The sequence below is a fragment of the Trachemys scripta genome, chromosome 15 (assembly GCF_013100865.1).
Source record: "Trachemys scripta elegans isolate TJP31775 chromosome 15, CAS_Tse_1.0, whole genome shotgun sequence".
NCBI lineage: Eukaryota > Metazoa > Chordata > Testudines > Emydidae > Trachemys > Trachemys scripta.
Genome location: NC_048312.1, coordinates 6,418,291 through 6,434,099, shown reverse-complemented (window position 1 = coordinate 6,434,099; position 15,809 = coordinate 6,418,291). Strand labels below are relative to the sequence as shown.

Here is a 15,809-nt window from a genome sequence, read left to right as displayed (position 1 = left end):
CGTGAAACCAGTAGCGCTCGGGCTTCAGGCAGCCCCCTTGCCTCCGGACCCTGCGCCCCCGGCCAGGCACTTCCCCTCCCGGGCTCCGGCAGCTCTGCTCCTCCCCTGACTCTTTGGCTCTGTTTAAGAGCCAAGCTGCCCGAGCGCTCCGGTTTCGGGCAGCCCCCTTGCCTCCAGACCCTGCGCCGCCGGAGCAGAGCAGCTGCAGCCCAGGAGGGGAACTGCCCGGCCGGTATTTTTCCCGGACATGTTCGGCTTTTTGGCAATTCCCCCCGGACAGGGGTTTGATTACCAAAAAGCCAGACATGTCCGGGAAAAACCGGACTTATGGTAACCCTAGTTATCAATAGTGCAAGCAATTGCACACTATCCCTGCTCTCACTCTTTGAAATGAAATTCACAGTTTAGTTTTGCACCCATATCTACCTACAGATCCATCTGTACTGCTATGTTGAAGCTATAATGCTGACTAATGATTCTGTGACTGAGGCAGCAAGTCTTCAGTCGCCTGTGCTGGCATGTTCACTACAGAATATGGTCTGGATAGTTTCTTATCTAGTGTTCCATTAAAAATCCAACATGACTCTCCACTCAAAAGCAGAGCAACAAAGGTTTTTCTTGTGAAATAAGCCTGTTCAGGGAGAAATTAGAATAGAGAGATCTGGAATAAAGACAGAGGGGAATGAGGAGTGCACAAAATAGGAAAGAGGAAAGTCACATGCAGATTTACTTCTAACACACCATGTGCCTGATTTGGAAGAATAGAGGAGACCCAGATCACGGATGTAGCTCCACAAAAGGAACACCTAAGAATGCACAGTAGGAAATCAGTTTTAGTCTTGAGAGCTTTCTATTTTGGTGGGGAAGAGTGGTTGCAGGAGGCAGCCTGTTATAAGATTTTCTTGAACCAAATCAAAAGCAGAGGATTTTTTTGAATTCCATCTGCTTTGTACTGTGGATGGTGTAGAGGGGATTTATTTTAATGTCTTGCAAAGCAATATATTTCTTCTAGCCAGTCCTAAACATCTTCTCCGTGTGTTTCAGGAAGAAATCCTGTTACGCTACAATGAAAAATCCATAGCTTTGTATATTGTAAATAATGAGTTCATTCTCGTATTTTTCATCACTTTTCCTTGGATAATGCTTTCTCTTCAGCATTTCATAACAAAATAGAGTAATCCGTAAGGAGAGGAGGGGCTATGCAATTTGTTGTCTAGGAAATTTCATGAAATGATTACAGTGCCATCCACTGAACAGTAGTGGGAGCTCATGGGAAAGCACACAGGATTGTGTGATCAATGCAGGTTGGGGCCTGCTTTTAGAGAGAAGACTTTTCAGGGCCCAAGACTGTAGTTTCCTGTAAGCTCCTGTTGCTTTTCAGTTGATTGCACTGTATTAAGTTTGCAGTTTTATTTTAAAAATTAATGATGACCCATTCTCCCTGTCTTCAGTTAAAGGGGATCACAGGTGCTTAGTCATTACATATATTGCTTGTGATAAGTGTTGTAATTGCTCTGAAAGCAACATGCACACAAATACTAGAGTCAATGTTTCAATAGCAGATTATGTAGTTAGTGATTAAGTTTATAAATAAGCATTTTATCTGTACACAATCTGTTAACATGGGATGTCTCCACACACTTAAATGCCCTCTTACATTTTCAGGATCTTCAGAAATCTGCCTCTTTTGCCATCAGTAAAAATTAAAATAAACAAAACAAAATATTTCATCTAAATGCTTAACACTATCAGTCCAATACAACAGGAGGCATTTCACTCATTTAAATTCAGCTTACACTCCTGAAGATATGCCTCTTGTCAACCAACCAACCAGAGTCCTTAAAACAGTTTGCCATGATTTTAAACTCAATTTTAATTATCGATTGATTTAACAAACAAATCCAAAAAACACCTTCATGGACTGAACAACTACTAGAGCAGAGTATAGATAGGTACTTTAAAATGGATGGAAGACTGACACAAAGTAGAACTTAAGGAAATGTCACATGAAATGGACCACAAGGCTAGCACTTTCATCATTAATGGTTCATAGGGTTACAAGTCAGTTTAAATTTCTATTGTTCTTTACAATGGGATAAGAGTAACCAACTTTTTTCAGATTAAATATGTTAAACTAGAAGACGTCCAACATTTTTATTTAAAATTTGGATTAAAAAACTGGCAGTGTTTAAATGGTCTTAATCTGTTTCTTTCTTAACAATAAAAACACTGTATATAGCCATTTTTATTACAAAACAATGACTAGCTAGTGAGACGATCTAGTGGAATTAATTAATGATTTTTATGTTAAAAGATGCACTAGTTGTGTGTTCATCCGTACTAGAGTTTTGGCTTTTTAAGATGGCTCCAATAATGCCCCCCTGCCACCAAAAAATTATTTAAATGGTACCATCTACATGGATTAAGCATGGAGTGATTTTAAAAAGCGACTGTAGAAGACAAGACCAACAAGATTTAGTCAATACCTGGATGAGTTGGATTACAGTTAATCCAGGGAGCTATACCAGATGCTGACTTCTAGTTACTTTATATAGTGTTTATACCCATGATACCTTATCATAAAAAGGTTAATTTGTTCGAATACTACATCAGAAATATGTTGGATACTTTAACTTTCGTGTGTCAATTTATACACTGACTATTCTGCTAAAGCATAACATAACACACAGCTTAAGGCAAATAAACAATGAAAGATTAAATCAAGCAACAACATCCAGGAAACAGAAAAATCAGTGAACGTTATTTTAAAATCAAGCTGAGGGCAAAATAATTCTACACAACATGGACTTGATTGACAAAAGAATTTCAGTAACAAGGTGCCTGTAAAGAAAATATTTCTAAGTACACCTAATTATTTAAAATCCAGATGCTTAAAATCCCTTATTGAAGAGAAATAAAATTTAATTCCAACTGGTTCTGACTGGAACAGAAATCTGAGGATATAAAGTTAATTATAAAAGTACCATACTTTATATTAAACTAAAATGGATATAAAAATTATCTAATAGTCAATGGCGTAGGTTTCCTTTCCTTACTACTTCATCTAGTCTGGATAAATTTTCACTGAGTGAATACCAAAACCCAAAGTTAATACAAATGGGTTAGGTTAAATGGTAAAGGAGTGAGTCATTGTAAGGAGAGATAATAGAGCAATTACTTGCTTAAAAGACATACGTACTTTGGCAAGTTCTGCTTGTTTTTTCAGCTCCTCAGCCTGTTTTTCCAAGTCACTGTTTTGCTCTTTTGCACTTTTCAGCATCTCTTCTGTGTCCAGCAGATTCTGTTTAAGCTCTTTGATGGCTGCATTGTGCTCAGCGATCATCTCAGAATTGGTTTTTTCATGCGTCATCTGTAGATCCTTATACTGATTTTGGCTTTTCTCAATTTGCTTTTCCTGTCAGATTTTAGAGCAATTTGAATAAAATCAGAAATCTAGGTTTTGTTTTGTTTTTTAATACTTTTTCCAACACAATTAGTTAGCGTTTTCTATAGTTCTTCTTACCAGATCTACTAATTTATCTTGCATTTTCTTCAGTTCAGCCTGATGATTCTTAAGTGTTTCCTGCTGGTTCTGTTCAGCATTACGTGTTGTCTGTTCCACATTTTCCTGCAGCTGAGTTGCCTTTTCATTTGATTTTGTAAGCTGAATTTGTAGTTCTTCTAGCTTCCTAAAATAAAGAAATAAATCAGAAATTAGCAAAATGACTTTTTTCCAAAAATGTAACTAATGTACAGACACATAGCGCTCTCTCTCTCTAACTTGCAGCATGCTTCTATTAAATCGTTAATACAGACCAAAAGTTTAGAAAAAGGTTTATTCAATCACTAAGAAGTGTGCAGAATGTTCTATCAAATTAAATGCACCAATAACAAGATTCAATGCACACAAAAGTACCAGTGTCAGGGTAAATCTGACCATAAAGTTCAGGGTTTTGCAAAAACAGAAATGTTTACATTAAAGTTATGTTTAAAACAAACACACATTCCCTTGCACTGTTTGGGTTGCATGCATTGTACGAGTGCATGAGAACCAGAAATTGTATAGTTTACTTTGTGTCTAAGCTAAAAGAGATGCAATGATAATCAAACCATGAAAAAGTATATTCAGTTTCAAAAGTGCCAGATGTTGCATAAATAAGAAGTTATTAAATAATTTGTAAACCAAGTGGCTCTTTAATCCGATATATGTACAGAGTATTTAAGACAGAATGAATTTGATGGCACAAGCTCTGTCACATCAATGTGAAACAGATTTGTTGCAGGATGAGTTTTCATAGCTACTTACAAAAGGACAAAAAATGTAGGAAAATGGGAGGAAAATGCTCGGATAGCAACGGGATACCTTTCTTTTAACCGCAGCTCATCGTTCATCTTTGTAAGCTGAGAAGAACTATCGCCCGAGGACTTCATTATTTCTGCTATATCATTCTCGAGTTTGGCTTTAGCTTCAGACAACTGTTGTTCTTTTTCTTCTCTCTCTTTCAATTTTTTCTCCATAACTGAACATAAAAAAAGTTAATATTCTAGTAAATTTAATCCACAGACCATGCACGACGCACTTAGATGCTAACAAGAGACTGTAAACGTCAGAGTTAGCCTGGTGCCATAAAATTAGCACGCTGAACTTCCAAAACAAAGTCACGTTTGGGTTTGGACTGTAAATTGTAGGAAAAACAATTAATCAAGAATACAACTTTCAGTTGATGCTTCACTTAACTATAGGTATCAGGCTGGGATCGACCATTAGGAGAGAAATCCAGCAGGTACATATGGGCATACTCACTTAACTGAAGTTACATGCAGCTATCAAAGGAAGAATACTAGGCCAACTGGGCTTTAGAGCAGTGTAAACACAAGGATCAATGAGAGCTACATCAAGTCACTGGGCTTAGTAGGTTTTCTTCTATATACATAAGGTCAGTTTAGATTGCAGTAAAGAGATTAGGTGGATGTGTATAGTGGGAAATGGTACTACAGGTTACGTGACAGGGGAGGGTGATGTGCTAGCTCGACGGTCACAGACGTTAGGAAGAAGTTAACCACCAAACCAAAAAGGATTCTTCAGATGTAAATAGGGTTCATACTCTTTTCATGAGCGGTCATATGCTTTTTACATGTCTGTTACAGGCACATGCTATTTACATGTTGCATTTCATGAACCACACCAAGGGTACCCTACACTGCACATGCCTTATGGCAGTGTGTAGAGTGCATATACTATATGCACCCCCTACCATGGCTATATGTAGCAGTGTAGCTGATGAGCCACTCTTTATGCAAGTAAACACATGCCTGAACCTCTAGGGTATGTACCCTACACAGCTCTCTACACGACCAACCTGTGTTTTCCCCGTGTAATATTTGTTGCATTACCCAGGGTACAATCTGGACTGATGGACACTGTGTCCCCTCAATTCTCCAAGCTAGGATGCCTGTTTTTCTAAACTTGGAATATGTCTCAGTAATGTTGTACAGTAGAATCTTAACTTTACATACAATGTTGCCACACATTTTCCCAGGACAATAATGATCAGCACATTATGAGTTTTCAAATGATACCTCAAGGCATATTTTGTATGAAATCCATTATAGTTTTGTAAAAAGGGTGAACATAGGGATATAGACTGTCACACCTTCCCCCACACCCTGCCCTTTACAAAGCTGCAGGAGGGTTACCCACTGGCTGACCTGTAGGCAGTAAGTCAGGGCCCTCTTTCCTGGACAAGGCATCTGCCACCATATTTTATTTTTCTTTTATGTGCACAATTTCCATATAAAATTCTGGTAGTATGAGACTCCAGCGTAGCAGTTTGGAATTTGAGCCTTTAGTTCTGTTCAACCAGATCAATGGTGACCCTGAACTTTCTATTAAGAAGGCATAGCTTCGGTTGCTTAACTGCTCACACCATTGGGTGAACATAGGGATACAGACTGTCAGAGTATCCCACTGTCAGAGCCTTTCACTGATGCATGTAGCTACATACTGCAGAGTGGGCACATCCTGGTTTTCACTGAGGCATATAGCTATACATACCCTGCTGTCTGCTGTACCCTGAGTGTGTCATCCTCTTTCCCCAGCCTTCACCCTGGAGCATCTCCACTAATAATCAACTTAGATCAGTTGCAATATTAACACATTTTTGACTGTGTTTGTGCCATTAAAGCAGATAAATACCTAATACAAAGCTTTAACCAGTTCCTTGGAATAGACTTAAGCAACAAAGGTTCAACCAGGAAGTGAGCTGAGCAAGGAAATACTTTTCCATTACTTCCTTGCCATGGTCGCTTCGCAGCATCCCTATATATAGTTTTTCAGTTGTGCTTACACTTCACACTAATGACATGGTTTGTTTTAGCTTGGAACTAGGCACTGGGCTTGGCTCAAACAGGAATCTGACTTTCTAGCTTCCCAAAGCTAGTTTGCAGACACATGTCTGCCACTATGTAAGTATTAGTCATCACCATGTGATAAGAGCAGCAGGTGGCGTGAAAGCATAAAGCTGATGGCACATTCCAAAACCTTCAATTTTGTCATTTCCTTACCTGTCAAATTAGATTTTAACTGATCCAGTTCCGAAGACATGAGTGCAAATTGCTCTTCTTTTTGGTTTAGTTTTTTAATAGTTTCTATGGAAATAAAATCATATTTAAAAGATAAAGTTAATTCCCCAGTTATTGTGGCTCATCTTGTTAAAGCAAACCTAATTTACAAAGAATGCATATTACTCTCAAATCAAACAAGGAGGAGACAAAAAATCCTGTTTTATTCCTAGATGCCAAGACAAATCCTGCTAAATTAACAAATATAACCCTTAGGCTATTGAAGAAATTTTTTTCTGCACCATTTTTTCCCAGCGGTCTTTGAGGGGATGCATTTCGATTCTAGGGAAACATACCTTGCATAGATTTTTGAACACTTTCCGCCTCTTCAGCAGCACTAGTAAACTTTCCTTTCTAGAAGGGAATGAAAACCCAAGACAAGTTTTAACCATTTGGTAATGACACACTATTATTCAAATATGAACTTCATTAAAAGTAGTGTTACTATTTTTTCATCTCCTGATTTGATAAAGACCGACTACTGTCATAAGTGTGTAAGACATTTCTGACTTGTAATTTATAGTCTCTTTTGAACTTGGCAACACAGAGAAGTAAAAGGGAAAAAAAAAATCTCCCCATCTTAGTTTGATAGGAGGTCCCTTACAACGTCTTTGTAAACTAGGATAGTGGTACAGCAGCAGCACAGCTGTGTGGCAGACATGGTTCACAGGTCTCGGGCCTGGACCTCACTTTAAAAAAGTTATAAACTTTAGCTCACAGGCTATATAATATAATAATAATAATTAATGGAGATATTCCATCTCCTAGAACTGGAAGGGACCTTGAAAGGTCATCGAGTCCAGCCCCCTGCCTTCACTAGCAGGACCAAGTACTGATTTTGCCCCAGATCCCCAAGTGGCCCCCTCAAGGATTGAACTCACAAGCCTGGGTTTAGCAGGCCAATGCTCAAACCACTGAGCTATCCCTCCCCCCAATGGTGGACTTGCTGTTTGAATGGCCCCATGCAGCCTTGTGGCCAATCTCATACCAGTCTTTTCCAGCCATAATGGCAGGAAGAGATGCAAAGTTAGGGAGATCTGAGGAAAGGCCAGGATACAAAGAGAAAATACGGGGGCTCCTTAATCAACATCAACAGACTGAGACACACACATCTTGCTTCCTCCTAAATCTGGGATAATCTCAGCAGGAGCTAGCCCAAATGTAGAACACTGAGAAATTTAACTATTATGTTGCAAAACAAGAAGGAAGTGAAAATTTGTTATTCAAAAGCTGCTTGTAAATAACAGAGTTAACACTACTTAACTCATACAGCACTTATAATGAAAAAGGACTATACCTACCTTAATGACTATTCTTAAAATGGGTTATATGATGTATTTGATCTGGCTCAATGTTTTAACTGTAAACCAGTAACAGCTGAGCTCTGCTTAGGCAACAACTTGATAAGGTAAAAGTTAATCTTATTGTACTTTTCATTTTGAAAATCAGATATACAAAGCACTTGGACTCAAAGCCTGCATTCCTTAGTTGGACAAAAGTCCATTTGAAATTACTGAGATTTTTGCTGGAGTAAGGACTGTTACATTTGACCCTTGGATAACAGTTACGATTTCCCCCTAAAAAGCTCAAAGAGAACCCAATGGGTAGAGACAAGATTTCTGAGAATTACTCACCAAAAGTTGAAGCTCCTTTTCCAAAGACTCTTTAACTTGATTTGCTACACCCAAGTCTTTGTCCAGGTCAAGAAGCTTTTGCTCTTTGCCCTGAAGCTCTTTGGCCAGATTACTAGCCTGGCAGGGTGGATTAGATGGAGTAAAACAAAAATTACAAAACATGAATGAAAACATAAAGAACATAAAATCTTGAACTTCAAGGAAATAACTAGAATGTTCAAACCATCGTATGTAAAAAATTAAAAAAAACGAACAAAAGCTGAAGGGAAAATGTTGTGCACTAACTGAACATAGCGGATTTCCACTGGAGGCTGCACCACAGTATTAAACTGCATCTCAGAATAAGTTTGAGACAATCCTTGTAATTTGAAAGTAGTCTAAATTTAGTTCTCTCAGAATTATGCTACAAACATTCTTTAATGCTAGACATTTTGGGTATATTCAAGTGTTTTAAATTGTGCTTATTACATCAATAGAATATTTCTTACTGGAATATTTAGTAAGCACCTTGTAACTGACAGTATTGAACATTACCTATTGCTGGCATGATTTTCAAACATACTGAGTGTGACGTTGTGCAGTCTATATGGTTTTATAAGAACATAAGTGAATATAATGTAACTGGAATATGCTTCATGCAAAAGGTCTCTTGTAAGGTATCATTACAAAGTTTATAATCTACTGAGTGTGATCATCCTATTTGTATAAATGTACCACTCTTGTATCTAAAACTAGAAATATAAAATATAACTCTGAGGACCTATTGTAATTATGCAAAGTGTGGGCTATTAATAGTGGTTTGGAATCTTGCCAAATCATTGCGAGTTGGGCATCTGAGTGCTAAAGACAAGCACACTTTTGTGAGCTTTTTTTGGGTAAACTTGCAGCTTTGGGACAAGTGATTCAGACCCTGGGTCTATGTTGGAGCAGATGGGAGTGTCTGGCTCAGCAAGACAGGGTGCTGGAGTCCTGAGCTGGCAGGGAAAACAGCAATAAAAGTAGTCTTGGCACATTGGGTGGCAGCTCCCAAGGGGGTTTCTGTGATCCAACCCGTCACACTGAGTACCCACACCACCCACTGACTTCAATGGGAATTGTGGATGCTCAACATGATCTCTGAAAATGATGCCAAAAGTCCATGTCAGTACAATTTTTTGGCACCATTTGTGGAGAGATGTAGGAAAGTGGCCTCATTACTTTTTCTTTATGATCACAGAGCTGACTTGACAGATCTTATGTGAAGGGGAAAGAGTCCAGACACTACATTTCACTCCCTTCATTCCAAACTACAGTAGCAGAATAATCTTCCACCTATATAATATAGAGATATTCGACTACAAAGCCATTTTGTCAGTTACCGGCCTGAGCGTCAGAAAAATCACCGAGACACACAGTGTGTGGCAATCTTTGCTTCAAGACATTTCATGTGATGCTGTTTCACACAACACCACTATCATGTACAGATGCCCCACTAGCTTGTCTCACTGTGATTTTATGACTTTCCCTGACCCGTTAGGTACAGCACCTTTTCCCTTGCCTCTTCCCCCTTCCTGGCTACTAGGAGAGAAAAGGGGAAAAAGGTTATTCATCCAATCAGTTTTCCACTCCTGGATAATTAAAGGTTAAGGAGTCTCTCCTTCATCCCTCCTCTCACTACCTAGAGCAGAGGTGGGCAAACTACGGTGCGTGGGCCACGTCCGGCCAGAGGGACCCTCCTGTCCAGCCCTTGAGCTCCTGGCCCGGGAGGCTTGCCCCTGGCCCCTCCCCTGCTGTTCCCCTTCCCCCGCAGCCTCAGCTCACTGCGCCCCCCGGCGCAATGCTCTGGGCAGCGCGGCTGCAAGCTCCTGGGGCAGCGCAGCTGCAGAGCCCAGCCTGACCCAGTGCTCTGCGCTGCATGGTGGTGTGGCTGGTTCCTGCTGGGCAGCATGGCTGCCTGTCCTGCTGCTCTGGGCAGCGTGACTGTAGCGCCACCAGTGCTCTGGGCAGCGTGGTAAGGGGGCATGGGAGTTCAGGAGGGTGGTGGTGGTCGGGGCGGGGTTATGGATAGGGGGCAGTCAGAGTGCAGGGGGGGTTGAATGGGGGTAGGGATCCGGGGGCGCAAGGGGGATTTGTATGGGGCGGGGGTTCCGGAGGCAGTCAGGCAACAGGGGGTGTTGGATGAGGCAGGAGTCCTGGGGAGAAAGGGGGGCGCTGTCAGGGGGGCAAGAAGCAGGGGGAGTCGGATAAGGGGCCAGGCCACGCCTGGCTGTTTGGGGAGGCACAGCCTCCACTAACAGGCCCTCCATTCAATTTTGGATGGGATGCAGCCCTCAGGCCAAAAAGTTTGCCCTTGACCTAGAAGGTGATGAATTCCAGAGGTTACTGGATTTCACATTGACTAGGTGATTACTTAGAGCTCCCTGCACTAGTCTCTCAGGCATTAAACGCTCCACTTATTCTGCCTGTGCCCCAGACAGAACTCAAGACACAGAGGTGAAGTGACTTGCCCAAGATCACACAGGAAGTTTGTGGCAAGACTAGGAACAGAACTCACATCTCCTGACTCCATGTCCTGTGCCTTAACCACAAGACCCCCCTTCAAAGCAGTACACAGCTCTTCCTAGGCTTTTTGAAAGAGTGTGAGGAATGTGAGGAAACCTCTGGGCAACTCAATATGCTTATCAGAGAGGCAAGAGATTTTCTTAGACTCACATCACTTAAGTTAAAGAGTGGATGTATTGAGATTATCACACATCAATAAATATGTGGATCCTTCTTGCTTACTGGGACCACGAGCGCCCAAACACAGCTCTCAAAACAGAGGTTATAGGGCTCGTAAGTTCACAGCAAGAAAGAACTTCTATGGGGCATGACCCACACACCTCTACCCAAACCACCACCCTGCAAGACAAGATACAGCCTTGCAGATTATATGTGCTGGACAGTTTCTCTAAACCTCTTCAGATGATTAAAAAATACTCTCTCTCTTAAGACTACCTTCCCCTCTGATGAGCTCATGATTGTAGATAAAAGGTATAAATGTAAATTAAAATAAAACAAATTAAAGAAAAGATGGATGTTAATACAAACCTTGCTACTCCCATCAATCTTTTCAGTCTCTAGGTTTTGTATCAGTTTCTCAGCTGCCTCAAGCTGCTTGCTAAGTTTCTGGATTTCCAATTTACCTTCAGAATTGGCTTTCTGAAGTACATCAAGGTCCAAAATCTTTTCTTCAGTAACTTTGATCTGTGTTGTTAAACTATCAATAACCTTGGTTTGTTCATTGCACTTGGCTTGAAGTACCTCTAGCTCCTTTACCTTTATTTCAGCTTCCTGTAATTTGTTTAAAGCATCTTCCATTTCTACTAGATGTTGATCTTCTGCATTTTCTAGTTTGGTCTTCAGGTTTTCCAGGCTTCGCTCTCTCTCCTCAGTGATTTCCAATAGCTTCGCTTTCAGAGCTTCAATCTCTTTCATATGCTGAGATCTTTCGTTTTCTTGTTTTAGTTTTAAATTTGACGTTTCATTTTGATGCTCTAATCTCATTTTCTCAACCTGGGTCTTGAGGTCTGCAAATTCAGCAGTCTGAGCCCCAACACCTTTGCTGAATGAAACCTTTAGTTCTTCCATTGCTTGCTGATGTGAAGCAATAGCAGATTCCAGCTTTGATTTCCACAGCTCTATCACATCTGAATTCTCCTTGTTGGCACGATCAAGTTTAGTTTTCAACAACTCGTTTTCTTTTGCAATTCTTTCATGTGAGGCTGAAAGTGCTTTGATCTCCTTCTGATAAGATTCTTCACTGATTCCAAACTTCTCTTTTAGTGAATTTATTTCATTTTGATGTTCTTTGCTAATTTCTGCCACTTTTTCTTGCAAAGAACTTATTTCTTGTAGCAGTGAGAGAGAATTCTCCACATCACTGACTGGCTTACTAGACTCTAATCTCCCTCGGAGCTCCGCTACTTCCTTCACCCGCAATGCTAGATCTCTTTCTAGTTCCATGATGCGAGATTTTTCTGATACTGTGGCCACCTATGATCAACAGCATTTAGAAAGAGAAATGGTTACACCACATATATCGCAAGAAGAGATTTTTAAGTCTCAAGAAAAATCTTCAATTATTACAAATTAACCTCAGTAGTGTATCCATACCAACCTTTTTGGCAATAATTGGCCAAAATCAGATCTAGTCTAATCCAAATTCCTATTCCTACTGAGAACTAATGGAGCATAAATAAGAACAAATGTTTTCTTTACATGGAAATCTATGAACCAAGACAACCTAAAATACTTGATTTTGTTTACTTTTAAAATAAAAGTACCAATACCTGTGTTTACACCCCTCTAACTTTTTATTTAAGATGGAATGTTTTTAAACTCCCTTTCTGAAGTTAGTGAAAAGAAAAAAAAATTGTTACGCAAAAGCTTACAATTGCAGCTTGTACAGAGGTTATCAAGGTTTAGCAAAATGTTTCTAAGAATGAATTTAAAGTGGAATGATGAAGGGTGGAGAATTTGCAGTCTTCATTTGTCCAGATAATTGCTTCCTTATACCATTCATACTGGTTTTGAAGCTGACAGAGAAATGCAAATAGATGTATTTGGTCTAGATGTACCAATAGGTGAAACTCCCATTACATCTATCCCCAAACTGTCTTTAAAAATTATTCTGACACTACCCAAGGCCTCTCTCAGAATGCCAAAGAAGGATTCAATAATGAATTAGACCTGTGACATGCAAAAGCATCACAAAACCAACCATTGTTCCTGATCAGGAAGTTACTGTGTCTGCTCCTCCTTGTATTATCAACATCAAGATTAAAGATATTACTTACCTGAAATTGTTCTTTTTAAGTATTTTCTACAGATCCCACTCTTTGTTTTATATTATTCCATCTATGACCTCAAGAACAAAACCATAATGTGTTTTAACCTCTCCCACATATCCCATCAACAGCAATATATTTTGCAGTATGTACTGGGACATAGGTCAGGAAAGAACTTTGAAAGCTAATGAAGAAGAACTGCTTACTATAAAACAGCAAGTGGAATAAGCAAGGATATTTGGAAGTTATTGTCTTGACGGAACAACTAGTAATCTTGCAGTTTATCTAGGCTATATTATTAAGGCAGCAATATTTTGTGGAAGTGTTTAATAAGTTAAATGACTGGCTTTCACATATCCTATTAAAGCTGATATGCATCATTGCAGAATCTAATTAACCAAATCCTGCCCCATGAACAATGAAGAAAATGTACAACATATTAGATAACTGTTTCAATGACTCTTTTAGACCAAAGCTCACTTTGTCAAAGGAAAAGATGGCCAAACAGATGAGACATAAGGAAAAAACAAACCATCACTCCTTGCTAGGGTTGCCAACACTCCCTGTTTGGCCGGGAGTCTCCCGGAATCGGGCTCCATCTCCCAGAGGCTACTGAAGCCAATCCGGGAGATTTTAGGTTGCTAAAAGTTAGGTCAGCAGCACAGCAGGGCTAAAGCAGCTTCCCTACCTGCCCTGACTCCAAGCCACTCCTGGAAGCAGCCAGCATGTCCGGCAGCGGCTCCTAGGTGCAGGGGCGGCCAAGGGGGTCTCTGCACGCTGCTCCCCACCCCGAGTGCCGACTCCTCAGCTCCTATTGGCCAGGAACGGGGAACCGTGGCCAATGGGGCAGCAGGGGCGGTGCCTGCAGGCAGGGGCAGCTTGCAGAAACCGCCCTGGCCACCTCTGCATCTAGAAGCCGCTCCTGGACCTGCCGTCCGCTTCCAAGAGCCACCTGAGGTAAGCACCCCCCGGCTGGAGCCTCCACCCTGCACCCCAACACCCTGCCCCATCCCTTAGCCCCCTCTTGCACCCAAACTCCCTCCCAGAGCCCGTACCCCAAACTTCCTCCCCCAGCCCCCTCCTGCATCCAAACTCCCTCCCGGAGCCCACACCCTAACCCCCTGACCCAGGCTCAGCCCAGAGCCCCCTCATACTCCAGACCCCTCCACCCCAGCCCATAGCTTGCACCTCCTCCCACACCCCAACCCCCTGCCCCAGCCTGGTGAAAGTGAGTGAGGGTGGGGGAGAGCTAGCGATGGAGGGAAAGGGGCTGGAATGAGTGGGGGTGGGGCCTTGGAGAAGGGACAAGGCAGGGCAAGGGTGTTTGGGTTTGTGTAATTAGACAGTTGGCAACCCTACTCCTTGCCCCCCTACAACTAAAACAGAAACTGCTATGATGAGTAATTTTCTAATGCAGAAAAATGATAGCTCCTCAAAAACCTCAGCAAACCAGTGCTCTCAAGGCTTTTCTGTTTGAGGAGAAGGATGAAGATAATTGCCAGCTGCTTGATTCACAGACTATCTTTAAAGGATACACCAACTGGCCTTGAAATATTTTCCTTTGTGTCGCAAGGAACATCATAATACAACTGGCATTAATTGGTTCAGTTCCACACCAGGTGGAATTCTTCACATAGAGGGCTGAGCTCACTTATCTCTTGGACCAGTTTTACAGGTTCTCATCAAATACTGTAGTGTATTTTAAGGTTATTCTCATCTCTCAGTTACTGAAAGTTTGTCTTCTCCTGCTACAAGATTCCATGAACACTGAAGCCATCAACGAGGGCTTCGCAACCCAGCATTGATGTGCACATGTGAGAGGAATTTAGGAACAAGGAAATTCATAAACAATGGTGTCTTGCAACATGTGACCTAGACTCCTATCATGTAATGGGAGATTTATGTCCTTTTGTCACATAGTCATTGACTTTCTGGTAATATTTTACCATAATTTTTTTTAGCACTATTTGATCAGTCATGCTGAGGTGTCTGCTGAGAATGGCCAACAGTGAGAATACAATATGGCCAACATACAAGATTCTTACTAATCTGTTCTACAGTTGTAGGCTTTGCATCTTCACTTTTGTAAATACAAGTAATTTTGACTGGTTGTTGCCAAAAAGTCTGAGGTTTTAGGCCCTATGCGGGCAGTTTGCTGGAATGGAGCAACTACTATATTTGTACAAAAAAATAAGCACCTTCTTCTCCCCACAAACATAGGTCCCAAATCTGGTCAGGGATCCACTAGCATGGACCCCAGCAATGGACTGTGCACAGATGAAGTCACCCTGTAGCATTACATAAACCTTGGCCCAGAAGGGCCCTTTAGGTACTGGGAGTTGCTCAGTCTCTACTGAATCTCATGTTAAAGGAAAGCATAGTTGTATGCACCTGTGTTAGTCTGGTCCATCATCATATTGATGCAGAATAACAAAAATGAACCAGAGACACCTCTTTCTCTTTTGTGTAGTTTCACTTTTGCCTTCCTGGGGTCTGGAAAAGAGCTGAAGTTCCTCAGTTTCTTTGAGAATAGTAAGGACCTGACTGGTGGGAAAAAAACCTCAATCAATAGGAAGCTCTCCAGCCAAGCAGAATTCATTCCCTGTAGAGAGGTTTCTTCCCCCCCTCACCCCCCCCCAAAAAAGAAAAAGCAACTGGCTTGTGTTGCATCTGCTAACTGATGCAAACAGTTAACCAGAGGTGCCAAGATGCTAAACCTGAGCCCAATTTGTAAGCAAGTTTTGAA

The 15,809-nt window shown here is 41.1% G+C and overlaps 1 protein-coding gene across 24 annotated transcripts in view; it reads right to left on the bottom strand.

Annotated features, from left to right (window-relative positions):
- CLIP1 (CAP-Gly domain containing linker protein 1) overlaps positions 1–15,809 on the bottom strand; it is a 120,482-nt gene that overhangs the window by 33,798 nt on the left and 70,875 nt on the right. For 19 of the 24 annotated variants that reach the window (XR_004648271.1, XM_034791242.1, XM_034791243.1 and 16 more), the window contains 7 exons: positions 11,325–12,269; positions 8,256–8,372; positions 6,918–6,975; positions 6,565–6,648; positions 4,364–4,520; positions 3,524–3,689; positions 3,200–3,415 (listed from right to left, as the gene is read on the bottom strand). Coding sequence is in view for 23 of the 24 variants with exons in the window: in XM_034791242.1 (XP_034647133.1) it covers positions 3,200–3,415; positions 3,524–3,689; positions 4,364–4,520; positions 6,565–6,648; positions 6,918–6,975; positions 8,256–8,372; positions 11,325–12,269 (1,743 nt within the window). In the remaining variant the exon portion in view is untranslated. Of the gene's footprint in view, positions 1–3,199; positions 3,416–3,523; positions 3,690–4,363; positions 4,521–6,564; positions 6,649–6,917; positions 6,976–8,255; positions 8,373–11,324; positions 12,270–15,454; positions 15,547–15,809 lie in introns of those variants that run through there. The other 5 variants (XM_034791249.1, XM_034791257.1, XM_034791258.1 and 2 more) reach the window with 3 other exon arrangements.